This window comes from Semicossyphus pulcher, unplaced genomic scaffold, assembly GCF_022749685.1.
Source record: "Semicossyphus pulcher isolate SPU_LCO1_2020_fin unplaced genomic scaffold, fSemPul1.0.p SCAF_17, whole genome shotgun sequence".
Taxonomy (NCBI): Eukaryota; Metazoa; Chordata; class Actinopteri; order Labriformes; family Labridae; genus Semicossyphus; species Semicossyphus pulcher.
In genome coordinates this window covers 14016935-14043954 of record NW_027211681.1, presented here as the reverse complement: position 1 = coordinate 14043954, position 27020 = coordinate 14016935, and the positions used below count along the sequence as shown (strand labels likewise).

The 27020-nt window shown below is 41.5% G+C and overlaps 1 protein-coding gene across 1 annotated transcript in view; it reads left to right on the top strand.

The window, feature by feature from the left end:
* LOC138595342 (neuronal membrane glycoprotein M6-a-like) overlaps window positions 1-26451 on the top strand; it is a 43126-nt gene extending 16675 nt beyond the window's left edge. Inside the window, exons 2-7 of the mRNA XM_069666717.1 lie at window positions 5950-6142; window positions 8733-8889; window positions 12488-12641; window positions 16016-16092; window positions 16205-16270; window positions 19766-26451. Of these exons, the coding sequence (XP_069522818.1) occupies window positions 5950-6142; window positions 8733-8889; window positions 12488-12641; window positions 16016-16092; window positions 16205-16270; window positions 19766-19918 (800 nt within the window). The 3' untranslated portion in view covers window positions 19919-26451. The remainder of the gene's footprint in view (window positions 1-5949; window positions 6143-8732; window positions 8890-12487; window positions 12642-16015; window positions 16093-16204; window positions 16271-19765) is intronic.
* The last annotated feature ends 569 nt before the right edge of the window (window positions 26452-27020 follow it).

The following is a 27020-nucleotide window of genomic DNA, read 5'->3' as shown; positions in this document are numbered from 1 at the left end:
GTGAGAGGAGACGTGACTAACACTAACACTACAGTCATTGAACTTTCCATAAGCGTGAATATCTGCTTCAGACCGACACAAGAAGCTGTTCTGCTGCAGACTGAGCCCACCTGAGGGCTCCAACACGCCAAGGCCACAAGGTCAAGGTGTGTGTCGGATAGAGGAAGGGGCAGGACGTCAAAGCTTCGGCTCCACCAGTTCACTCTCCGGGAGTATTTTGGCTTCATTTTTGTACAACAAGAGGACGTGGAGACGCGTCATCCATCTTTATATACAGTCATTGTCATAATGTATCACACATATTCAACTATAACAATTTTTCAGCCCAATAGAAAGGAATAAGCAGCAAATAATACAGTATTATAATAAATAATAATTTTTTTAAAAAAAGGTTCTTAGTAATTTAAAAGAACACTTAAAAAGAATATTCCCCAAAAAACTACAAAACAATGAACTCAAGTTAATGCTCCCTTTTTATTTTGTATGTTATCGTTGATACTTGTTTACTTATAATCAAATATTCTGTTTTCTTTACAAACATGTGCACAAGCTTATCAGACATTTTCAGGGTCCTGGACTTTCTTTTCTAGCTAACCCCGCTGTTTTCACCGTCCATCAACCTTTAAAGACAGACAGGTTTTATTGATGGAGCTAAAAAACAAGAATAGAAGAAAAGAAGGTCAGAAATCACATAGTATAGGGAAACTGCAAATAAATATTAGGACATATAAAGATATCTGAATGCTAACAGGGAATGCTACCAAGCTGCTACATTTTAAAACAATACTAAACAATGAATCCGATAATGATCCATCCATTATCAGTGCTGCAGTACAGTTATAGTGGATAATGGGACAGTACATAGGAGCTTGTTTTCACACCATGACTGAAACACGCACCTCGTCTTAAACAAAGAAAACAGCCTCACACGTACGCCGTCGCACTTTGTGTTGATCCTGTCCCAGTTTTTACCGGGTCACTGGGTCTTTCCTGCGTTTAAGCCCAAATATGGAAATATGACGAGGATTATAACTTGGCTGAAATTCAGGACACGCACGCTCACAGACACCCGCACACACACACACACACACACACACACACGCTGTCAGAAACACAACAGAACACATTTATGTCTCACTTCTCTCTGTGCCTCCGTCTGAATCTCCTCCTTATGTGTGAGAGAGTGCATAGACAACCAAAATTAGCATGTAGCACATTAGCAATGCATGTTTTATTAAATGGAGTCAGACGGTGCAAAATGGTACCTTCCTACCAGGCACGGCGGCCATCTTTGTTCCTCCGTTACGCGCTCTTATTTTGACGGGGAACAAATTGAAAATGTTCAGAGACGATTTTTCACAAACTGAGACGATAATGAAAACGAGAACAGACGGTGTGAGAGCGTGTCTGTGTGTGTGTGTGTGTGTGTGTGTGTGTGTGACTGTAGCACTCGCAGAGCAGAGCCGCGCTGTTGCCATGACAACGCTACAGGCAAAGTGGGTCAGCGGGCTCCTGCCACACCCCTGTTGGCATGGCAACAAGGCTGGTCAATTAAACCTGAGCAGCACGATGACTCACGCACACACACACACACACACACACAAACAAACCCCCCATTTCTGTGCGACAAGGAGGTGAAGGAGGGAAGCGGTGTGTGTGTGTGTGTGTGTGTGTGTGTGTGTGTGTGTGTGATTCTCTTTATCTTTTCTGTAGGAGTGGCGTTGTGTCTACATGTTGGCTCAAGTGTAGCTGCATGTCTGCTTATGTTAGAGTGTGCGTGTGTGCGTGTGTGTGTGTGTGTGTGTGTGTGTGTGTGTGTGTGTGTGTGTATGTGTGTGTGTGTGTGTGTGTGTGTGTATGTGTGTGCATGTGCTGCTGGTTTATTATTATTTCCGTTTATATTTATGTTGTTTTTTATATTCAATTAGTTAATTTCTCTTGATCTTTGAGTTTAAATCTACTTAAATTATTTGTCGTTTATTTCATTAAACATGTGAAATCTATTTTTTCTTTTTTTCCCAAATTCCACGTTAACGGACACATTTCCTCAGAAGGAGTCTCTCAGCCACAGATTGAACACATACCAATGAATTTGACTTTTAAACATCACTATTGCACGATTTTAAGCAATGAAATGACTTCAGTTGTTATAAAACAAAACTTTCCATCCTTTTGTTCTCCTGACTCACGCTGCTGGTTTTTATATTTGTGCTCTAAATGAAGCTGCAAATGTCAAATTTGTCACTTCTTTTGGTTTCATTTCAACCAGCCTTCAAACTGGATTGACAGGCGACTCTTTCTAGGAGCTGATTGGCTGTTTACGCCTTCAGTGCGTCACTAGTTCACACCTCTGCAGTTTAAGAAGGGTCAAATCTTTGGTCGGCACACGACCTTCAGACGGCCTCTTCCACATGACTGTGTGTGTGTTTCAAACGATATTCAATGTTTTACATTTGATTCTTCAATTTGAGCGTATTTTCCACGTCTCTGAGGTCATAAAGCCCTGAGGTGAACTGGTTTGTAATATTCACGAGATTTGGAGGAAAACGTTCCCCATGTATTGTGATAACTTTGATCTTTATGGTATAAAAACATCAAACTTTATTCAGTCCCTCCAGGAAGTTGTGATGTTGCGTCCTCGAGAATTCACTCAAATTCAACCAATTTCACCAATCATCACTTTTTTTCCCCGCTCACGTGACGTCACGTACGTCACCAAACTCACGTCACTGATATTCAGTCATTGATCCCCTGCAATGTAGTATAAACATCGGAGGACATCTTGTACTGTTTCTTTAACATGTTTGGAACGCTGCAGGATAGAGACGTACTGCTTTTTACATTAAGCGTAAATGTAATCAATAACGTGTAGATTCTCTTTTGCACATATGGATGGCATTTAATGTGCAAGTGCAGTGGGACATGAGCTTTTCATGGCTGTTGACTTTAGTTTCACTCATCACTAAGTGAACCCGGTAAGACGTCACAGACGCAGCTGATGGATGATGATGGAGCACCCTTCGTTAAGGTGAAGGGATTAAATACAGGAACGAGTTCTGAGACGAACTTCCCTCACTCTGGCGAAGACAGGAAATGTGTGTAACCGTGGTTACATGTCAACAAAAGCTACGTAAGCGGGGCAGAGTTCTTATTTCATATTTGTAAATATATTTTTCATTCTGATGTTAAGTTGAGTTTTTACAGCCGTTCCTGTTAATATAAAACACTTTAAACTTTTCACTTGTGTCGTTTCTAGACCAGAAAACGGTTTATTAGATCCTAAATATAACGTTAACTTTAGGACGCTGATGTCAGTTTATTTTTTCATGTTTAATAAAGCAGTTCTCGTTTGTACAGGTAACAACACAGAACTTTAATTTACGCCCTTATCTCATGATGATCGTAACACAGCGTTGCACCTGATCAGTCGGTGCAGACTCGCAGGTGGAGGGTTAACCAACCCACTCCCCCTCCACACTCAGAGCTTTTGAACGTGGCGGACCCTCCACGCGAGCGTTCAAACGCAGTGGAAGGAAACTTGTTGTTTTGAGACAGAAATCGACCGGAAGTGATGCCAGAAGACAAACAGCTCGCTCAGCCCATAGATGCTTGATTGGAGTGTTTGTCCGACTGTAATGTGGTAACAGAAAAAAAAGCCTGATCACAACTTGAACTGCTTTTTTAAAAAGCTGCTGTAAATCAGGAGTTGTAGGTGCCACAATCAGAGAAAATCCTGGAGGGACTGATTATTTGAAACAAAGATGCACAGTTACTTTCAGGAGCATGACCAATCACCCATTAAGACCAACAACTCGTTAACAGAGCTCTGGTTAAACTGGGAATGTGATATCTTTGTGCTCATCGTTATGTCCTGTCTGTGATGATTTACTTTTGACTTGTCATGTGTATCACCAGAAAATAAAAGACAAATCAAAAAATATATAGTATTATTTAAATGTGTTTTTATATACTAGTGTTTAGTGGAGAGTTGATTGTTTGAGACAGCTGTCAATCAAGCAAAGAAGACTCAAAGCACTCCTCTATTTTAGCTGTATTTATCTTCATGAGGAAACGAAATCATACAAAGACATGCAGCACAAGAAACCAGACAATATGAAGAGCTCCTTTTGGAAAAAATAATCTATTATTTAATGTGTATTTCTTGCAGCTTGAAACACAGTCAGATGTAGTGGTTAAACCCAGTGACCCCGACCCTGCACTCACCATGCTCTTCTCTGATTCTCTGCTGCATTTGAGTCTCTGATGGACAGATCTGTTAAACAAAGGCAGAAAAATACAGTCCAAAGTAAATGTACTTCTTTGTTATTACAAGTGTGTTTTGTTTCAGTTACTACTCCTGTCAATATTTCAATGTCTCCTAATCGTGACAATATCTGACAAAAAGTTAACATTAAATTTAAGCCCGGCCCCCAAGAGCTTTACAATCTTACCAGATGTGTAAAATGTGAGCGAGCCCACACACGACGACAGATAACAGATTTAACAGTTTGTTCCTGTAGTGTGTGGAGAGCAGCGATATGACCCAAACATCACACCACACACTAACAGATTCATTCAGATTAAGTCCCACTCTCACAGCTGGAAATCTCACCAAATCTCTCGCACTCAAACGAGACTTCAGAGTAAACAAACATGGCGGATGACGGGCAGGGAGAATTGATGATGATAGTTTTTTGGACTTTTTACTGAAAATTCAGGAAGAAAAAAGAACAAACTGTGGATGAAGAGGTGGAGACACCGCGAACACGGGCTGTACGTGTTACTTTATGCTTTCTGTCGCCATGGCTGCGGTTGTTGTGCTTCCTTCTTCAGTCAGCTCGCTTCCTGATTGGCTATCGTTTGGTTCCACGTGACGATCCACAGAGTGCGTGCTGGGCTGTCCTCGGGGTTCCCCCCCACATACAACAAGACAGCAGATTGTAAATATTGAACATGTTTAATATTTAAAGTCAGTGTGGCCATGACGTTCTTCCGAGCAGATCAGGGGAAGTAAAATCATTCCTAACACCCGTCACACCACAGGAACATCCGGAGAGATCATCTTTAGAACCATCAACAAATCGGGACCGTTGTTACTTTTGTCTGAATCAGGTCATACACCAGCTTGATTATCTTGTAGTGTGAAACCCGCATTAGACGACCTGAGCGAGAAGAAGAAAATATTCGGATCTGTTTTGATGGAGCATAGTTTTACAGTTTAACCTCTCTGTGCGCTAAAAGAGAAAAAATAAGAAAGAGACTTTGACGATTAATACTAACAAATATTTTCCAAACATCACCGTAAACTTGCTCTTTTTGTCGGGTGAATTACAAACAGTATAATTAATGGTACTGCAGTTGAAGTGTTTCCTCTGCGTCAGCACTGAGGTCAGTCACACCCACCTGCTGGTTACCTGGAGATACATTTAACGCTTTACTGCTAAGATGAACTTGTGATCACTTTTTCTTTGCCCTCCTGTGTTTGGCATACGTTGACGGGAGTTCTGCACCTGCCTCATTATATAATTGTTGAGTGGCTGCGAATGATGCACCAACAATTCAGCCATTTTAAAATGACTCACTCATGTGGCCGCCTTTGAAACTCTGATTGTTCTGTAGTTGCTACCAGATAAAGGGGGATCCTTCCTCTATTAGAATATTTACGGTAATGGTTTTTAAAAAAACACAAAGCATGTTCCCTTTAAATCAACTGTCCAGTTCAAAGGTCAGGAAACAACATGGCTGCAACTATTAGCCTAACACTAGTGTAAATGTTTCTCAATACTTTCATCGCTCTGAGTGGATTTGTGTGTATCTTTCATTGGCATGTGTTTGGTGCTTGCATCGCTGAGTTTGGTGCACATACTTTTCTCGCCTGCTGTAATCATCACAGTGAATATATTAAAGATGCTGTCAGCACTGTAATTCTGTTCATGTCTCTGTGTGCAGGCTGTAAGGAGTGCTGCGAGCGATGTGTCGGCAGTCTGCCCTGGGCCTCCCTCATCGCCACCATCCTGCTCTACATGGGCGTGGCCTTGTTCTGTGGGTGTGGCCACGAGGCTCTGAGCGGCACCGTCACCATCCTCCAAAACTACTTTGAGGTCATCAGAGCCCCGGGAGAGACGCTGGATGTGTTCACCATGTGAGTGACCTGTTTCTACCTTCATTTCTCAGGAACATTTAGAACCTCACTGTGGATTTTACACAGTTTCTTAGTTAATTCTGCATCTTCCAAGCAGCAGTGTCTGTTGGAGTCAGTGCACTAAGACATAACGTTTCCGGAGACTCATCATAGTTAGAATCACAGGACAAAATGTGAGCTACTTTACATGTAAGGGTCTTAAAGAGGGAGTATTATGCTGTTTCACATTTTAAGTCATACATATAATGTTACAATGTTGGATGTCCAGACTAAACGTGGGTGAAGTTTCAAATCTGTAGGTAAAAGTATGTCGGAGTAATTCCCAGGCTTCTCAGCTCAGCCTGCAGGCTGCTGTGAACACCAGGTTTCACACAGTTTTTTCTACATGCTGCATTTTGTGACGTCACAAGCAGGCTGCTGACTGGCCAATCAGAAGAAAGCGGGCTTAGAGGGGGCGGGGTTTCTGGCTGTATGAGGGCCTGCTCAGAGCACCAGTGTGATGAAGAGTTTTGAGCTACTCCACAGGTATCACAGAGTGAAATATGAAGCTTGAAATTAGCATAATACCCCAGTTTGTCCCTTTTTGCCATGACGAAGACGAGACATTGACGAGCTTAAAATAGATCTTTGATAATAAAAACTGTGACGACACGAATGTTTTGTTTTTATCAACGAGACAGAAATAAAATGTTTGTGATGGGTTGGACAGGCTTTCAAAATCCATATTTTCCCCACTCTGTGTCTAATCTGTCTGTCAAAAAGTAATGATTCCAGATGCAGATGCCCCTCAATCCAAAACAGCCATACAGGTGATGATGTCCCAAAGCGGCAGCTTGACAACAACACATGCAAAACCAACAGGTGTCACAGGGGTGGTTATAAACCGTCTCTGTTAACGCAGGCTATCGCTTCAGGCTCTGTGTGCTCTCACAGAAAAACAGCTCACAGGGGCGTGTTACGCGTCATTTGAAGCTTCTTCAGCACTAAAAGGATCACCGGCTGTCTGCTTCAGTCAGACTGTTAAAATGAGAAGCGATGATGAGTATATAAAAAGTTTTTACGGTAAAAACCAACCTGCTGCTGCAAATAAGGCAAGAGAGGAATGTGCAGTATGTGCTACTGTAACTGCACGGCTTCGCTCTGTGGCATTACATGCGTAACGTTACGTTACAGACGTTTACATAACCTCAGCTGAGGATCTGTATTACCCAGCGGAGAACAATCAAGAATCAATGAAAGGGCGGCGCTTTACAGCCGAACCTGTATTCAGCTAACTGAATTAGTTTAAAGAGAGAAAACATTTTGACTAAAACTGGACTAAAGTGTTTCGAGTTTTCGTCAACTAAAACTATAATTAATAGTTAATTATTAACACTCTAAGGTGGGAGACGGAACGACCCGGCTGATCTAAAGAACCGGTCTTGTCATCAGTACGACCTGCAGTGTTTTCTGCAGGCAAAAGCCAACGACAATCGTGACTCCCTCACAGGGGTTACCAAAAAATCTATTAATTTATAAGGAACGCTTAATGAGCTAACAAGCCAGTTGCCGGGGCACTGCTAATTTGTACTAACATATAAATGAAATAAAACCAGATTTTACTCACCAGAACAAAACACTGAAACACACACTTCTTGGATGTTTACATGAGAAGTTCTCCAGAAGGCACCAACAACACAAACACAGGCCAGAGGTTAAGGTCACTGACTGTTAGTTGAGTTGACAGCTAGCAGCTCCACCTGTCCCTCAAAGCAGCCACTGTGCATAACTGTGAGCCTTAATGTAATGTAAACAGGTGAGTTATATAAAAATTCTCCCTGAGCTACAGAGACCCAAAGCATTTCTGTGTTTTTTGGTTCTTCATTTCTGCTGTAAAGTTGGACATTTAACATGGGGCTCTATGGGGACTGAGTCACTTTTAGAGCCTGCCTCTAGTGGCCATTAGAGGAAGTACAGTTTTTGTGACTTTGCCCCAGAGTGAGACAGTGAGTTGTTCAATGTGTAGTGTACAATTTCAGATTCAGGGACAATCGAGAAGATTGAATGATTTTATAAGAACTAAAATTCATGCAACGTCAAACGTTTCATCGTGATGCTCGCTTGAGTTTTATTTGACACTTATAACCTGTCTCATTTCAGAGATTTGACTGAAGGAAACTCTTTGACAGTTCAAACCCAAAATGTAGTTTCTGTCTCTGAAGAGTTGCAGAATTTAACATGAAAATATATAAATAAGTAAATATAAAGGGCCCATTCAACACCACTGTAAGCCCTCAGAGTTAGACTTCTCAGTCAACACAAAGCCACTGAGCATCCTGTACTGTGTCACGTGAAAGTAGAAATAATCGAATAGAAAACACAACCATGTTTAATGTGTGATCTAACCTCACAGCTTTTCCACTTGTCATGAGAGAGAAAGTGCTCCAGACTCTCCCTCCGTCTTCACTTCTCTCTGACTTGTTTTTGGCAATTAAACACGTTGATTTATCTGAAGATACATGTTGAGACTACAAGATGCCGTCTAGCATGAAAACACTAATTATATACTAATTAATCACTGACACTGTGAGTGTGTGTGTTCTCTCCACAGTATTGACATCCTGAAGTACATCATCTACGGCCTTGCAGCTGGGTTCTTTGTGTTTGGAGTGCTGCTGCTGGTGGAGGGCTTCTTCACCACCGGAGCCATCAGGGATCTCTATGGAGAGTTCAAGATCACCGCCTGCGGACGCTGCCTGACTGCATTCGTAAGTAACCAGGAGATTTAATGTTATATGAGACAGTTTTAAGTTGTATTGTTGCACTTTCAAATGAATGGAGAGTCCGTTTTCTGTGTATTCTGTGTACTAACATGTCATTTATTTCGACCAATTCCTCCATGCAGTGCCTGCTGCAGGAAATTCAAACTAAGGTGCCAAACACGTATTAATCCGCAGCTGAAAGTAGTTCTCGACAAAAGCACTATGCCGCCCTGTATGTGTAACATTTGCCAAAAACTACATACATTTCCCCACATTTCCTGTCTTTCTTCAGCTGTCTAATCGAGTAAAGGCAGCATGTTGTGGGTCTTGGTGTCTCCATGGTGAGGATTCTTAACTGAAATGAGCTTTCAATTTTGAACATCATAATCAAAATCAGGATCAACAGTTCTCTTAGTTTCCCCCACCTCTTTGTGCACTTAAAAAAATACATTCAAAGGCAGCACAGCAGACCTCTCAGGTCGCCCTCACAGGTCGTCCTCACAGGTCGCCACATGTTAGTAAACATAATAAAGCCAGATATAGAAAGTATTATTGCACATGTTAGTAAACATAATAAAGCCAGATATAGAAAGTGTTATTGCACATGATAACAGAAGTTGCACATGGTAGTAAAAAGTCCCTTCATGATCCATTTTTCCTCCTGCTGAACAGGGAGGAGTTATACAGTCGTTTGGCCACAGGTAGAAAAGACTTCCTGTGGCGCTCTGCTGTGCTCCTCGGTGGTCTCTGAGACTGTGATTACACTCCAGCGTTGAAAACTGTTGGCACAAACTGAGCTAAAAACTCAACTTACGTCATTCTGTATGCACTGTATACATGTTGACAAGAAAACCTCATTAATATTGTCATTTTCCACGTGAAATCCAAAAGTAATGGACAGCACCCTGTAAATCAGCCCTCTGGCTTATTATAACATATTTACTGTTGTTGTGTTTAAAGATTCCCCGTCCCTGAGAAACCGAATAAAACGGACTTGTGTCCGATTCACGATATCGTCGTGTTTATAACAAAATTAGAGGAATTAAATGTTTCAGTGTTTAAAAAAAGTTTTAAAAATTGAACCTAACCGTGACATTAAAGTAAAACTAAAATCAAAGTGTGGATTTGGAAACTTTTTCAACACCAGCGCACACTAAAACTCTCGGCTAACACCAACCTTTCCCTTTGTAGTTGAGTAATGTTAACACACATGGAGCGACGCCTGCAAGCTACTTGAGGCCGGCAACTCGAGCTGCACTATATTACACTTGACGTGCGTCACTCTCCACAATCACCTGACAAACACTTACTGTCAGTGTGGCGATATATTTACGCTGCAACAATTCTGGTCTCTTCCTCTCCACTACTGGGCTCTTACTTTCAGCCCCTCCACCACCCCAGCATCCACCTGCAGACTCCGGATAGGGGGGTTTAAGATATTATCTCATCACTCCTCAAATTTCTGCATGTAAAATAAATCTGAGAGGCGTGATGAGGTCGGAGCCGAGACGCCAAACACAAGCTGTGTTCTGCTGCTGCAATAAACATTTCAAAGTATTACAAACGCCAACATCAGATTAACAGCAGGTCAGAGAATCTACACCCCTAAATCCTTGTCTTTCTTAAACACACATTTTTAAACCGTTAGTGACCAAGCATGCTCATAAGTCTACATAACAGTAGTAAAATGCAACATGTATCATTCTCCTTCATCTGAATAGGTAACATTTAAATGCACATCCATTTACTGTTTGATGTACAACATTACTTAAAGTCTATGTACTGTCATGAATATAACGCAGTGCTGGTGTTGGACAGCGGGACATATCTGTACGTCTCTGTTAGTCAACTCTGACTCATGCGGAGGAGGGACACAAAGAGAGAGACGTTAGACTAGACCACATCTGCTGAGGAAACGTTTCCGTCACAGCTGTAGGGAAGACACACGCGCACGCACACACACACACACACACACACACACACACACACACACATAAACGGGTTCGGCCTGCCAGAGATCCAACATAAAGATCACATAGTCGTTTGTATTTAATGTCTTTTATGCATCAGGGTGAATGATCTGACAGAGTAACTTCACACCTGACCTCTGCAATGAATTTAATTCATAAGCACCATTGTTGAGGTTGTAAAGAAAGCGTGTTCTTATTAAATAAATCAGACAACTTTAAATCAGAACCAGAACTTCATTAAGCCCCCAGGAGAAGTTGCCCGAATAAGTTGCTCCGATTCTCAGATACAAGTAATGAGAAATTATGCAACGTGGAAAATAAGAAATTCTTAAAAATGTACATGTGCATTTACATTATGCTCCAATATATATAGCAAAAAGCAAAAATAACTATGCAAAAATCTGTATTATTACAGCAATATATAGTAGTGTAAATGTTGAAAATATTAGTATTATTGCTGGGATATTCCACAGCTAAATATATAAAATATATTGTAGTTTGTTGACTCAAATGTCTGACGCTATGGGAGAGCAGCTGAAGATTAATGAACATTGTACAATGTCTCAATAAGCAGCCCTGTTAAAGTGACCTGCTTATTCTGTCAAACCCAGGTGAACTTATTGGAACTGTTTTCAAGGTGGTCAAAGTTATAAACATGGAGGATGAAAGCGCCTGTGAGGAGTTTTTCGCTGGTTATGAAACAGACTGAAATTAATTCTGATAACTCTCTATGAGCTACAAAAGCAAACCAGACCATCTGCGACAACTTCGTGTCAGACGAAGCGATTAACTGCCTTTGTTTAAATTTTCCAGGGCAAAAACTTTAAATTGAGTGACTGTTAAAGAAATCAGGATGAGATATATTGTTAAAAACCACCATAAGAGGTACGGCTTTGTCCACAGGGGGCGCCACAATCAACACAAACAGAAAGTTCCTCACAGGAGCTTTAACTAATTGCCTTTTTTCTCACTTTCTTCTGTAGAGTGCATTAACAAAATGGTGATTTAGAATAAGACCCACTGATGACAGCTGTTATGTTTGTGGTATTCAAAGATAGAAAAGATTGATGATTAGAGAAAATAAATCTTCAAAAACAAGCAAATCCAGAGAAAAATGAATAGATTTAAGGTTGAAAAGCAGACAAACAGTGAAAAACGTCAGCTAAGAGGGAGGCTCAGAAACACTTGCAGTAATGCTTTGCACCACAGGCGTCGCCAAAGAGACTACAACTGAGGTCTTTGCGATTCTTCAAAGCTCCTGTGAGCTGAGTCTTTAGCTGTTACGAAACCAGTAATACAGATGCTTCTTTATGACCTTCAAAAGACGAAGCTTCAGCGATTAGTTGTTTCTATGTAGTTGTTTTTAATGCATTTTAACGCTGCCACCTGGTCTGTGTGAAGAGAAGATTAACTGAACTCTGAAGAAACAGCCTTTGTTTACATGTCCACATAAAGATTCACAGTTTGACAGTTAAAAAACAACAGCAGGATTTTTTTTTTTGTTACAGCATACCTCTTACGCATGTACAGAATGAGATATAACCCATTGTCCACAGGGGGCGCCAAGATCAACACAAAATCGAAATCAAAAAGTTCCTCACAGTAGCTTTAAACTGTCTCCTCTCTGTGTGCAGCTGATGTTCCTGGCCTACCTGTTCTTCCTGGTGTGGCTCGGAGTGACAGCGTTCACCAGCCTGCCCGTCTTCATGTACTTCAACGTCTGGTCCATGTGTCAGAACACCAGCCTGGTGGAGGGAGCCAACCTCTGCCTGGACCTGCGTCAGTTTGGTACGTGCCATCATGACGTAGACGGATGGATGTGTCATGTCTATTTTTATCATTGTAATAACTGGTTTACTATCCCTGCTTTATCTTGTGTAATCTTCGTAAAGTGAAGCAGCTGATTGTAGGAAAGAAGTTCAATGACAATGTATCAACGAAACTTCAAAACTGGGCCCAATGATGACATATTTTGTGACTAATAGGTACAAAAAGTTTTGTAATTGCTCCAAAAATTGCTTCAAACGGCAGCCACAAATCAGGCTGTAATTGCTGAAATGTAATCCTTGGGGGCAAATGCGCCTGTTTAAAGCCACCAGACTCCATTTACAAAAACAGTAATTCAATGTTCTGTGAGGTAAAATAAGTGATTTTGTCATTGGAGTCTTAGTGTCTTTGAAGAGAGTGATGTTACAGCTGTTTCTGTTAAAAAGAAGCTTCTTACTCTTCAACAAAAAGGTCTATCTCTGTAGGGATCCTTTCTGTTATGTTGTCAGACACAAAACAACAAGAATGACACAAGAAGTCACCTAAATTAAAAGGATGCCGATATGCAGATAGCTGTGAAACAGGCTGTAATGGCTGCAACGTAATCCTTCAAGGCAAATGCGTCTGTTTAAAGTACGTCCACTAAAAGTTCTTGTTTTTTCCACTGACAGGCTCAGATTGTTGTTCTTGGTGTCTGACAACGTTACAGAAAGGGTCCCTACAGCGATAGACCTTTTTGTTCAAGAGGAAGATGATTTTTTTAAAACCAGAAAAAGCTGTTAAATCACTCTTTAACCACACCAGACTCCATTCATAAAAACAGCAATTCTGTGTTCTGCAGGGAAAAATGTAGGATTTTGTAAATGGAGTCTGGTGGCTTTGAAGAGAGTGAAGTTAAGGCTGTTTCTGGTTTTAAAAAAAACATCTTACTTGTAAATAAACAGGTCTATCTCTGTAGGGATCCTTTCTGTAATGTTGTCAGACACGTTTAATAACAATCTGAGGAATCCATCAGTGGAAAAACAAGAACCTTTAGTGGACGGACATTGATTTGAAGATTATGTTGCAGCCATCACAGCCTGTTGCTGCTGCCGACTGACGCAATCTGTTGGAGCAATTCCAAAACTATTTGTACCTATTAGTCATTTAGACCATAAATTATGTAACCATAGGGTAAAAATACAGAATTTTCCCTTTAAAGACAATTTACAGCATCAGTGGAGTCAGGTTCCCCACACTTTGGCTCAAACACTTGGAGGAGACAAATGTATCCATCTTGGCTTCCCGGGTTAAAGCTCGGCGAACTTTAACCTGCTCTTGGGTTTGTCCATTTGTCTCATGTGCCGCTCAGATGTATAAAGAACTCACGTCATATGTGTCAGATAATATCATTGAGAACAAAACTAAAGGGTTTTAATATGGAAAGCTAATTGTTTCCTCTCTTTGGAAAGTGGAAATTGTTTTCTGCTTGTAAACAGAAACTGTTGATCAGCTCTTTAATGCAGCCTCTCCTCTTGTGGACTCCAAATTTCCCCACACTGCCTGATCACTGACAGACATGCATCGTCCGGATCAGTGCAGGAAAGTTAATGGCGACTCACCAAATCACCAAACTGGCACACATGATGGAAAAACCTGTGTGAGTGCAACTAAACTGCCAAATTGCCGGTAGAAAACCTGCAGAGTACCATGTGCCACTATGAATAATTCACCAACTCAAAAGGGCTCATCTAACCTGAGCTTAATAGTTCAGTTTATGACTGAAGACGATTAACCGCAGTCTCTATCTATGTTTGACTGCTGTGGCACTGCTATTCTGACAGTTGCATGGGTTGAACCTGTGACCTTAAAGGTAAGGTATCAAAACAAGCACAATGTGGCACTAAAAGTAATTGAAAATGGTTGCCTTTCATCAAGTCACTATTCAGAAAGAGAGAATATATAGTTTCATGTTACATATGGACAAATAACAAAATAACAAGCATGACACCAGAAGTAACCTAAATAAAAAGGATGCCGATATGCAGATAGCTGTGAAACAGGCTGTAATGACTGCAACGTAATCTTTCAAGGCAAATGCGCCGTGACTTATCAAAATATGTCCACTAAAAGTTTGGTTCCACTGACAGGCTCAGATTGTTAATCTAAGTGTCTGAAAACATGACAGAAAGGATCCCTGCAGAGATAGACCGAAGATGCTTTTTTAAAACCTGAAACAGCCGGTACATCACTCTCTTTAAAGCCACCAGACTCCATTCATAAAAACAGTTATTCAGTGTTCTGCAAGGTAAAAATTGTAATTTTGTCAATGGAGTCTGGTGGATTTGAAGAGAGTGATGTTACAGCTGTTTCTGGTAGTAAAAAAAAACAACCCCATCTTACTGTTACATAAAAAGGTCTATCTCTGTAGGGATCCTTTCTGTAATGTTTTCAGACACTTAGAGTTACAATCCGCCTGTCAGTGTCAAAAACAACAACTTTCAGTGGCCGGACTTTTATCAATCCCCAAGGATTATGTTGCAGCAATTTCAACCTGATTCATGGTTGCTGGCTAGATCAGTCTGCCGGAGCGATTCCAAAACATGTTTTACCTCTTAATCATTTAGACCCCAAAATATACAACAAATAAATAAATGAATAAAAAGGGCCCAAGTTTAGATACACCAAAGTTAACCTTTAGAGTCAATGATTTTGTCCAGGATCACAAATAATGTGTTTAAGAAGTTTGTCTGTGTGCACAGAAACATTAAACTGCAGCACGCACTCTATTTAAAGGGACTATAATGAAAAAGCTCTGATTGTAGCCTAATTGACACGTTTTGGACTCTAAACAACATATTTGACAAAACGTGGTTCAAGTTATTATCAAGACTACTGATATCATATTTAAACATCCGATTAAAAAAACACTGATTCAGTCGAAATGTTAGGGCCTTTCCACCTGACATTGTGCTGCTTATGTATTATTTGGCATGATGCAGTCACAGCTTTGTCCACCATGTTGTTCTCCAGGATGCACACACACAAAGCTTAAACACACACGCACACACACAAAGCAGCTCCTGCAGCACTGCCCCCTACTGTCCAGCCTGCACGCGAGCCTCCTGCAGCAGAGTAATCACTGTGTCTAAAAGGTTTCTCATGGGGAATAACTACAGTATTTTACTTGAAACTAAAGTGCTGGTTCATAAAGGCTCAACTCTGTGAATGCATTCCCACCAGCGGCACACTGTGCTCATACTGGTCAGCTCCCAGTGGCAAACAGTGAATAATGTTCTAATTAAATAACTACACAGACTCTTTCAGGCCTGCAGGCAGTGATATCCAGAGGTTATACAGTCCATTCATCAGCAGAGTAATAAAGAGTTTGTGTTGTTAATGTTTGTGTTCATCAGGAGCCGTGACCATCTCTGAGGAGAGGAAGGTGTGCACAGGATCTGAGAAGTTCTTCAAGATGTGTGAATCCAACGAGGTGAGCTCAGACAGGGAGCGACGTGGCTGAACATGGATTTATATTTAATATGATTTAAATGCAAATATCTGCATCAAGACAAAAATCAGGACTCTTGATGTTTGTGTTGCAGCTGGACCTGACCTTCCACCTGTTCGTGTGCGCTCTGGCAGGAGCAGGAGCGGCTGTTATCGCTATGGTGAGGACCATTATCTCATATCTGATTGGTTATAAGCCAACAGGCGTGACCAAAGATTTTCCAGTCAATTGAAGCTGTTAGATCAAAGCATACACTGTAGAAAAAGATGGCCGACATGACAGCTCCCTTAAAGTGAAGCCAAACCCTCTCTATCGCCCCCTGCTGACTGGTCATAAAGCCCGCCTCCTCCATGTTAACAGATGGGACATGAGTCAAACTATAAAATCAAAATACACGTCAAATACATTTTTCTCAAACGTGGTTTCTGTCATTATAGTTAGTTCTTATCATGCTGATTTACGTCCAAGTGTTCATTTTTCTGACAACTTTACTTTTAATCAGTTATTTGATGCTGTAAAAAGGGGGTGTGACCTCATGATTGACAGCTCTGTTGACAAATGGGGCTCCTGCAGCGTTCTGTTCCCGAGTAGCAGAGTAGAGGAGGAACGGTGAGAGGAGACGTAACTAACACTAACACTACAGTCATTGAACTTTCCATCAGCGTGAATATCTGCTTCAGACCGACACAAGAAGCTGCTCTGCTGCAGACTGAGCCCACCTGAGGGCTCCGACACGCCAAGGACACCTGAGGGGTCCAACACGTTTTGTCTAATGCATGTTTTGAGTTGAGGGAGGGGCGGGACTTCAATACTGTGGCTCCACCAGCCGATGTTTACTGCACACACTCTGGATACAAATGAGCATGACCATCTTAATTCACTGTCAATGGATAGAGGCATTAGTATAATTTGTGTATCATGAAAAAGAAAGTTCCAGGGCTGATGCTACTAAATAGTTAAAACAAAACCTTCAAAAGAAGACTTTAAAACGTGAATTTTACAGGCGCTGATTCTGAATCTGTCGGTGTAACAGCGACAGTGTCACTGTGCCTGCGTTGCTTCCTCTCTGTGAAACACACTGGAGAGAGTCTCCTCCAACAACAAGGCTACATCTCATGCATACTTTACCCTCAAAGACCCCTTCCTTTAGGGGGAAGGTTCAGTAACAGGTACAATAGATCTTAAGGTTAATCAGACTGAAAGTGTGCCAGCACGATTAAAGAAAGTCATGGATTTACATGGTTTGTTTCCAGAAAGCCTATCAGCGTTGAGTTTTCCTGAAGTTTGATTGCATCAGAAATGGTTTAACCAAACTCCATTGAAAAAACAAGCACTTAAAAGTTGTTTGATTGACGCCTCCTGGACAGACCGTTCAGAGCATCAATTCGAACCTTGTAGTTACGTCGGCATCCTTTCGACACGTTTACATCAAAGCAAAATCTTCTTATTTGGATTCAATCTGATGAAGTTACGACGTGTTACTTGCTACAGTGAAGCTGCCACTCAGTGGAGACAGATGGACAGGCGCTCATCAGCTGAAACAGAACGCCAGTAGTTGGTGTCCATCAGAGAAATCCTGGTACTGATCCGAGCTAACAGCTCATCACACTGGACACTGGTCGGCCTCAAGGAGCCGGAAGCAGCAGCGTCCAGACACAGTTCCTGCAGAAGGAGGGGACGTTAACCGAACTGTGCTCCTTTGGATGAATACAACAAATCATTTCTATTAACAAATGAGGAAATAGTGCTCGTTCTCAAAGCACCAGGTAGAGATTATGTGTCTGCAGTAACACAGTGAGTCACTAAGCTCTTCAGATACTGGAGGTGTGCAGGGATCAGTTCTTTACACTGTACGTATCCAGTACGTGTTAATAACCTGACTGTTAGTTAATGTTTCCTCTCCTGTCCACCACCAGTGTACAAATCTGAGCACATCCGTCTATTTTGTGTGGCTGTTTATTCCTGGTCGGAGTCACAGGGGGTTGGAGTGTTTCCCAGAATCACTCTCCACCTCCTCCACAGCTTTCTATCTGAGAAAAACTGTGAAGCTTTTAAACACCAAAGAAGCTCAGCAGAATGAGAGACTTCATATCTGACAGAGTATATGGATGTATTTCCTCTTTGTGGGGACTGGTGTGGTGATAAGACAAACTGATTAATACTTCTAAATGTATGATGCATCGGTACGCCGCACTCAGCTGAGCCTGATTTATCCCTCTGCTTAAACTCTCTGCAGAACAGACGCAGTAGCCTGTTTCCAGCTTCTTCAAACAATGGTTACTGAAACTGAGAGTTTTGAGGTGTAATGCAGAGATGCAGACACACCAGTGCAGCAGAATACTCACAAGCTACAAGGCTCTGCATAGATCAACACCGACGTGATTAGGCCTCCACAATGAAAAGCAATACTCTAGTTGTCTTCATGGTGGGAGAGAATTTAAGTAATTCAGGAATGATTGAAGTTATGTTCCGTATTTGGTCACCAGGGGGCACCAGAGTTCAACAATATAAAGGGAAGAGTTGCTTTGCACCATTACAGAAGTTCTTGACTGTTTTCCACCCAGCAATAAAAAGGATTTGTCCAAATGCTTCCAAAGCTGGAACATGCTGGTGGTGAATGGCAACAGGAAGATCTACACAAACACTAAACAAAGTATTCATTCTTTTCAAAGCCTTTATTTATAGGTAAGCAAAAGAGAGGCAGGAGACACACGATGAAGAGAGGGGGGGGATGGGTGAAGGCCTGCCTCCGCTGTAGCCTGTGTATGGGCAGCTGCTCTACCCACTGAGCTCAACCAGCGCCCTATTTATTTTATTATCATTTTATTTATCATTATGGCCTTTCATGTTTTAACTGAGAGAGAGAGGACAGTGGATAGTGTCAGAAACGGGGGAAGAGAAAGAGGGGATGACACACGGCAAAGGTGGGAGTCAAAGCCCCGGATCAAGGACCATAGCCTCTGTACATGGGGACGCCATTTAACCGCTGAGCTAATCCAGCGCTCCGGCTGCTGCTAAATGAATCTGACTAATTTTTGCTTACATATTGGATACATTACATAACCTGCAGCACAGACTTCTTAAACGGTCTGTTAGTACAATAAATGCACACAGTAATAATGTCGAATTTTTGCATGAAAAGTACCCAAAAGGCTCCAGTGTTCAGTGAGTTAGCTGAGGTGACAGCTAGCAGGGGCTGCATGGTGGTGCAGTGGTTAGCACTGTCGACTCACAGCTTTGGACGTAGCCTTTCTGTGTGGAGTCTGCATGCTCTCCCCGTGCATGCGTGGGTTCCCTCCAGGTACTCTGGCCTCTGTACATGGGACACAAGATTTAGCGGCTGAGCTAAACCAGCTGAGCTAAACCAGCTGAGCTAAACCTGCGCCCCCAACGGCAATTCATTGTTTCATGTTCAACGGCCTGCTTGCTTTGCAACATTTTCTCTTGGTGAAAATAAACTGGTTTGTTCGTTTAGTCGCAGCAAAAATGTGCACTTTACACACCTGATCAGTCATCGTCTCTACACACCATCAATCTCTTCCTTTAGATACTTCTTCAAGCTCTTTCTGTCTCTCACTGAGCTACCATGAGGACAAAACATGTCAGTATGCCCGCTCCATGAATTTTAATTAACCCACCTGTCCCTCCCCCTCAGGTCCACTTCCTGATGGCTCTGGCCGCTAACTGGGGCTACCTGAAGGACGCCAGCCGGATGCAGAAGTACGAAGACATCAAGTCGAAGGAGGAGCAGGAGCTGCACGACATCCACTCTACACGCTCCAAAGAACGCCTCAACGCCTACACATAAACACACACCTGCAAGAAACGAGACACACACACACACACACACACTTTACCTGTCAGACACACAACATATGATACATGCACACACACACACACACACACACACACACACACACACACACATGGCGTGACACAACGATGAGGATAGCAGAAACATACAGAATATAAACGAGTGAAAAAACAACACAAACATTCAAAGACAAACAAAGACACGAGTAGAAGTTAAGACGAAGAATGATGAAACCGCGGACACCATCGCCGTCCTCATGTCTGCAGCAGATCAGCGGTTCAGGGGCGCTATGCTAACATGTTAGCATCACCTGTTTTGGTTAGCTTCACTTTGATTTACCCTGATTTAGTTATTTTGAGTGAAAGGAAGCAGCTTTACCTAAAGAGATACACGATGGAAGATTGTGCACCACTAAAACTGCCTGAAAACATAAATCTGGCTGCATTAACTTCATATTTTTGCAGATATTTTTCAGCAAATTTTGGCCGATTGCAGATGCAGATATTTAAGCATGCAGGTATTATGTTTTTAACTAATTATAGAGACCATCAAGTCTGTTCTGTAGTGAAGTTAACACATTATCATGTCGGCCAGTAGACATTCAGAACCTCCTTCAACCCCCAAAGCACCAGAGTAGCTCTACAGGGTGCAAATCTGCAGAAACGTTCATATTAAACTGGTCAAAAATCACAAAAAGAAGTCAAAAATTAAGAATGGAAAAGTGACCAAAATAAAATAAGAGTGCTGCATTTATAAAATAGCACGAGAAATGTACAAAATGATACCAAAAAAGACGAATAATGAGCAGAAGATCCCAAAGAAACGTCACATTTGAACTCTTGTTTTGGCCCCGAGTGTTCTTATGATTTGTGTTGTTTCTTTATTCTCCCCAGAGTCAGTCAGTTTTTCTGCTTTAACCTGTTAGCATAGCACGCTAACACCAACAATCTACAGCAGACGTTTGAACGAGTTTGGTGTCTGTGAGCTCATCATTTAAAGAGGGGGCGATGTCACTGTACCCCCCCTGCAGTACACACATCACACACGTCACACACTCACACACACTCACACATAGATGTGGCTGAATGGTCGGTGTTGTGCAGGCAGTGTTGTTCGGTGGTGTCATGCTGTGTCGTGTCGTTTCGCCACATTATGATGACTGGTACTGCAGAGAAAAATGGTCCCCGAGGATATTTGTACCTGCCGGGTGCAAATGGGTAGCTTTGCTAACTTTTCTCCCCCTCCCCCTCTTTTCTCCCCTCCTTCCTCCTCCAGCCCTCCCCCTCCTCTTCCTCTACTCTGTGACCTCTTCATCTGGAGCCCTGTTTTAGTAGTTGTTTCATATATTCTTGGTACAGACTGGTATGTCTCAAAAGTTGTCGTTTTTTGAATGGGGTTTGGTTTGAAATTAAAAGGAGGCTTTAATGGCTCATTGTTTTGATGAAACCATAAATTGATTAAGAAAATATGCAGATCAATTGATGTCAAATTCTATTTATTTCCAAATTCCCCCTGACATGACTTTATTTGTACCTTCGAGGGCTACCAAAGCTCACTTGGATTTTCAGAATAAAAGCACTTAAGATGGCAGCTGGAGGCCATTTACAACAGCTAGTGAAACAGGGCTTTCCTTCCTTCCTCTCCTTCATCCCTTATTTGTATAAACTTGTGATTTGTCCTCAGAAACAGCACATCTTAGCAGCACAAAGTCTTTTTAACGTGTGTCATGTTCTCATCAGTCTGATAAATAATGTTTTTTCTCACTTTTTGGAATTTTGCCACATTTTTATCAGCATTATTTATGTGTAATTTTAGCATTGGGGGGGGGTGTTTAAATGGGACAGGTGTGTGTGTGGGAGGGGGAGGGGGTTGGTTGTAACAATTTCACATTTCCGTGTGATGATTCTGTATTTCAGTGGTTCTGCACACACACACAAATACACACAGACACACACACACACATGCGTATGCACCAATCATGAGAATTTCTCATTGTCATGTTTTGTTTTTTATATCTTTTTTCAATGAGCCCTAATGTGACCAAAACTCCAGTTTATAGATAAGCTGAATTTGAATATCACTGATACTGATACTTGTCATTGGTGACGGAAGCAGAAGATTACTGTGAATTCTGGGAGGTGAAGGCCGTAAAGGTCGAGCAGGACGTGTTTCAAGATGGAGGATTTATTTCCCAGAAGCATTTAAAGGTGCAGATTTGGCTGAGGTGTGATGAGGTGGAGTGATGGGAATAAAAAAAGGTCTTGGTGTGCTGAAGGAACCAGGTGAACGAGGCTGCAGGGATTCAACTGAAGACGTGTTATTGAGACCAAGATGAATGATGTTCCAGCGGATAAGCTCGTGCTTTAGGAATGATTTGCGTTGCTGAGGAGGTTAATGGTTTTAAAATCTGTCCCAGTTTATATTCGGTGTCTCAGTTATCTCCTCAGGTGCTTCTTTAATGGATGCTGTTTTCATTTTGGTTAGGATCACTTAAAATGTGATTTTTCCGGTTGAGGTTTTGAATGCAAATTTTAGGAGGCCGATTTGACCTGTTTTAATTAAACTGATTTGAGAGTGATAACTGCTTAAACTATCTGTTCCCAGTGTGCAGGGCTGTTGTGTTTGTATTATATGTTAAGTTATTTTGAGCCATTAGAATAAAAGTGTGTTCAGACCAAAAGTGAAGCCAATTTCTTGCGCTGTGCGATTATACACAAAGTAAATGTTTAGACAACACTTTGGGATTATTAATAACATTTTATGCATGGCAAGTTACATTTCTTTTCAGCTTGAGGAAAAAAATTTCCTGAAGTTATGATGCAAGAGCCCACCAGCGTAGAGATTCTCTTGACGTTGGATCAGAAATTGTCAAACCAAAGTCCATTCAAAAAAATGCATATTTAAAGTGTTTGCTTGTCGTCTTGCGGACAAACCTGACAAAGCAAACATTTGTTTCTTTTACATATCTATATCATGGTGGGCTTAATTCGGCAATCTGTCGGCCTGTTTTTTGTAATTCAATCAAAGAAAAAACGCTCTCTTCTGGGTTCAAACAGCTGAGCCAGATTTCAGAAGAAGGTGCAGTAAAACTGACCAACGTGAATAAACACGAATGACCCTGCAGTCAAACTTGTGTGCGTAATGAAAGGCATAAAATTCACCTCACTTTTGGTGTGAACGCAGCTTCAGAGGGGTGTTTGTTCTGTCCTGGTTCTAGCTGTGAAGGAAAGTGACGATTCTCTATCTGCCAGTAGAGACGACTGAGAGGGAGTGATGACTGTGCTGATGATGATGATGATGATGATGATGATGGTGAGAGTGGTGAGGAAGGGTTTGATCTGATGAGACTACCAGCACACACACATACACACACACACACACTCACACACACACACACACACACACAAACACACACACACTCCACCACCGCCATCACTCTGAGCCATAATTCTTTGCTCTTTTACTTTTCACCAATAACATTTCACTATTTTATTATCGACTTTTAAAACTTTTTAAATGTGAAATCATTTAATTAGAAAAAAAGAAACGTGTTTTTTCTTTCCTTTATTTTCTGTGGGCAGTATTAAAGCACTGTACCTGCATTAACTCTGTATAAAGATATACATATATGTGAAACAGTTGAGGTGAGCAGCCGGGAGAATGATTTCCTATTGGCTACAGAGTCTGGAGGAGGCGGTTCAGTCCCAATGTCCTGAGCTCCTGCTCCCTCACAGAGCTGCGTTTACACACACGGGAAGGATGGAGGTTTATGAACCAACGGATATATAACAATTATACATGTGCCAAAATGAGTTTGTTTTGTGTCTCTGCAACATGGAAGATGATGTTTTGGCTTATTTAAAAGTAGTAAAACACTACAATTATTACAATTAATGGTGTACTTTTAAAAAAGGTTTGGCGATAATGTCGAGTATAAACTTTGAAGTGTAGTGACAGACATCAAACCTACAAAAACACCCATATCGTCCTTTAAAACAGCTGTTATCAACCTTTTTTCAGTGCCTGACCAGCGCAAAAATTTTGGGTTGCAAACAGCTCATATAAGGAGGAAGAATATGTCGCTGCATCGTCACCATAAAAACACATTCTTCCTGATAATTACTGTATTTTAAAGGTTCTGGTTACTCTGTGTTTCACTTCTTTCTTCGTGTTTTTGCTACATTACAACCACAAATATTGTTTCCATTGTCAACTGATATCAACACTTGCCTCCTGCAAATGTAAACATCAAAACAAACCAAGTTAACTTAAATGTTACTGAGTTTCTTGCGACAGTTGACAGTCAGTGATTGCACTGAAATTAGGTTTATCAAACTAACATGTACATATTAATTTGACTTATAGTGTATTATTTAAGGTATAATGCATGTTTGATATTTTTTAAGTTAACATTTAAAAAGTAAATTTCAAGAGCCCCTGCAGTACTCCAAAGTACCCCTAGGGGTGCTAGTGCCCTCATTTGAGAATGCCCACTGTTTTTGGAGGCAGATATGGTCACAAGATGGCGCCTCAGCCTCTGAGAAAGGAGACCAAGAGCCAATCACAGATTTTCAAACAGTTTAAATCCTGTGTGATAAAACCTCGTGTCTGTTTGAAGTAAAAGTTTCACACGTTTGATAGAACACGTAGAGACACAGATTGACTCTGTGGATCCACGCGAGCACTAAGACTGAGCTCGTCCTCCGTGAGTTTGAACCTGCGTCTCTGTGACGTGTAAACGCAGCTGAATTAAAAACATTCCACCCGTGTCGCTGAAGGGAGACTCCGCCAGACTCGTGTGCTGTTCAGGTGCGTCTCGGCTGCGTACAGTCAGTATTTTTAAGGGTCTAGTTTTACAGTAACAGTATTCTATCATTTCATTGCCTGACAATGGATGTCATGTCAGTGTTTTTAACCTCAGATAAAAGAAAAAATAGTTTTTTGTGCACTTATTGACCATTGTGAGCTCTCTCTCTCTCTTATTCTTGGTGTGTAAGTGCATTGAGATCCCCACTGAGGGACCTGTGTATAGTCTTGCAGCATTGGTTATAACCTGAAGAAATAACAATGATGAAAACGAATGAATTCATAATAATGAAGATAATCTTATTCTAGGTAAAAAAAAAAAGAAAAAAAAGACAGTGAATCTAGTTGTTGTTTGTGGCATGGTTATGCATTCAATGGTCATAATTTTAATGATTAAAACAATACAAAAAAAAATCATTCTTTTCCACTGGCGCTGTTCTGCTGTTTTTGTTTCCTTTTCACCTTCTCAGTGTGCAGTATTGCGGTTCCTGTTGCTAATGGTGTTGCTAAGCTAGCTCGCTCGCTCAGTTGTTTACCACCAGAGCAATATATTGTAGCAGAAATGAAGAAGTCCATAAATATCTGGCATCAAAGTGCATGAATCTCTGATTGCAAGTCTAAAGTGATATGATCATGGTGTTCTCTATTGTTTATCCCAATAAAGAGGATCTGCAGACGTGGTGTAATGTATTGCTCTGGCCTTCATCCTGCACCCACCTCTGCTCACATCGTCCTCCTCGCTCCGCCCGTTTCAAGCTGCAGTCACACCACAGCTCGGCTTTTTCAAAGTGACTCATGTCTCATTTCCTGTGTGCTCGCAACAAGCCGCAGTCTGTCCAGCTCACGCCGCCAAATCACCATCTAATGAAGGCAAACCAGATCTCATTCAGAGCTGCACAGTCAGGTGTGAAGGGGAAGAAGAATGACTGGACACTGGCTGATGTTAAAATCAATCTTTACATTTGGATACAGCTGAAAATAGATCGATAATGTGATTAAAAAGTCTTTGCCCGGTGGTGTGAACGGAGCTTAAATGAGGCCTAAAATCTGATGTTTGTTCAGCAGCTGAGAAAAGATGCGTCTGCTGTAACGAGGAGGAGGATGTGAGCCGCTCGCTCTCCATTCGTTTACCTCATTTTCTCTCTCGCCCACGTCTCCTTGTAAAGATGATTTTGATGTTTTGTGCTAATCCTGCGTCCTTCTTGTCTACCCGCTGACCACGGCTGCACACGGACTCACTTCCACCATCCTGGCCGACAAACTGCCCGTGTCAAGCATGAATTTCAATAAGATGAAATCTGATTTGTAACCCTGTGTGAGGAAGATTTGATCTGTTTTGGACTGTCTTTGCAGCTCTGTATCACAGGATGAAAAATCAGATCCTCTGTGCCTGAACTCATTCAGCTCTGGTCCATCGTGAACTGAACAAAGATCTAAAAGCCGATCATCGCCTGTTTCAGATCCATGCGTTGTGTCAGCTCGGACATGTTGGACGTTGGGAGTAGTTTCTTTTTTTCTGTTTCTCCATAGTATCGTAGACTTTTTGTACTCCACTCTGGTTGCTTAGTAGCAGGCTTTATCTGACTCACTCCTCCATTTTTGTACATATCTGTGCCAACAGCTTGGGCAGACAGTGGCTTTTTTTATTTGTAAAGACATAAACTTGCTTGCATATATAAATAAAATGAAATAATACACTTGTGTACTTGTTAATAAGGGAACATTGTGAGTTTGTGTCGTCATTTCACATTTACAACACTTTTCTGTGGTCGTCGTACAGGCTTTGTAGATAACTAAAAATCAACACAGTGAGTACTTTCACAGATCTAAATGTTCATACAGGAAGATTTATGAGAAATAATCACTTACACCACATTACCTTGTCGATGTAGGTCGCATGTAAGGGAGGAAAAAGGCCTTTGAACATGTGATCAGGTTGTGAAATGATCCATATTTGGTCAGGTTTAGAAGCCAAAGCTTCTTGGTTGTGGTTTTGGTTAAAATACGTTCTCTCGTCTGTAACGTTACGTACATACATGCTCTGTGTCCATAATTTAAAGGACATTAATGGAAAAGTCTCAAATCCTCTGAATAATCAGCACAAAGAGCTTCGCAAACGCCCTGCAAGAGACTTTACTTTAGCGGACAAACAGCCCCATCTGCTGGACAAATATGAACAATGCATTTCACTGCAAGGAGATCACTTCCTGTAAACACACTCGGCTGCATTCATGCAGGGGGCAGGTTACATGCTGCAAAACATCTGACTAATGATGATGTGCAGGTTTAT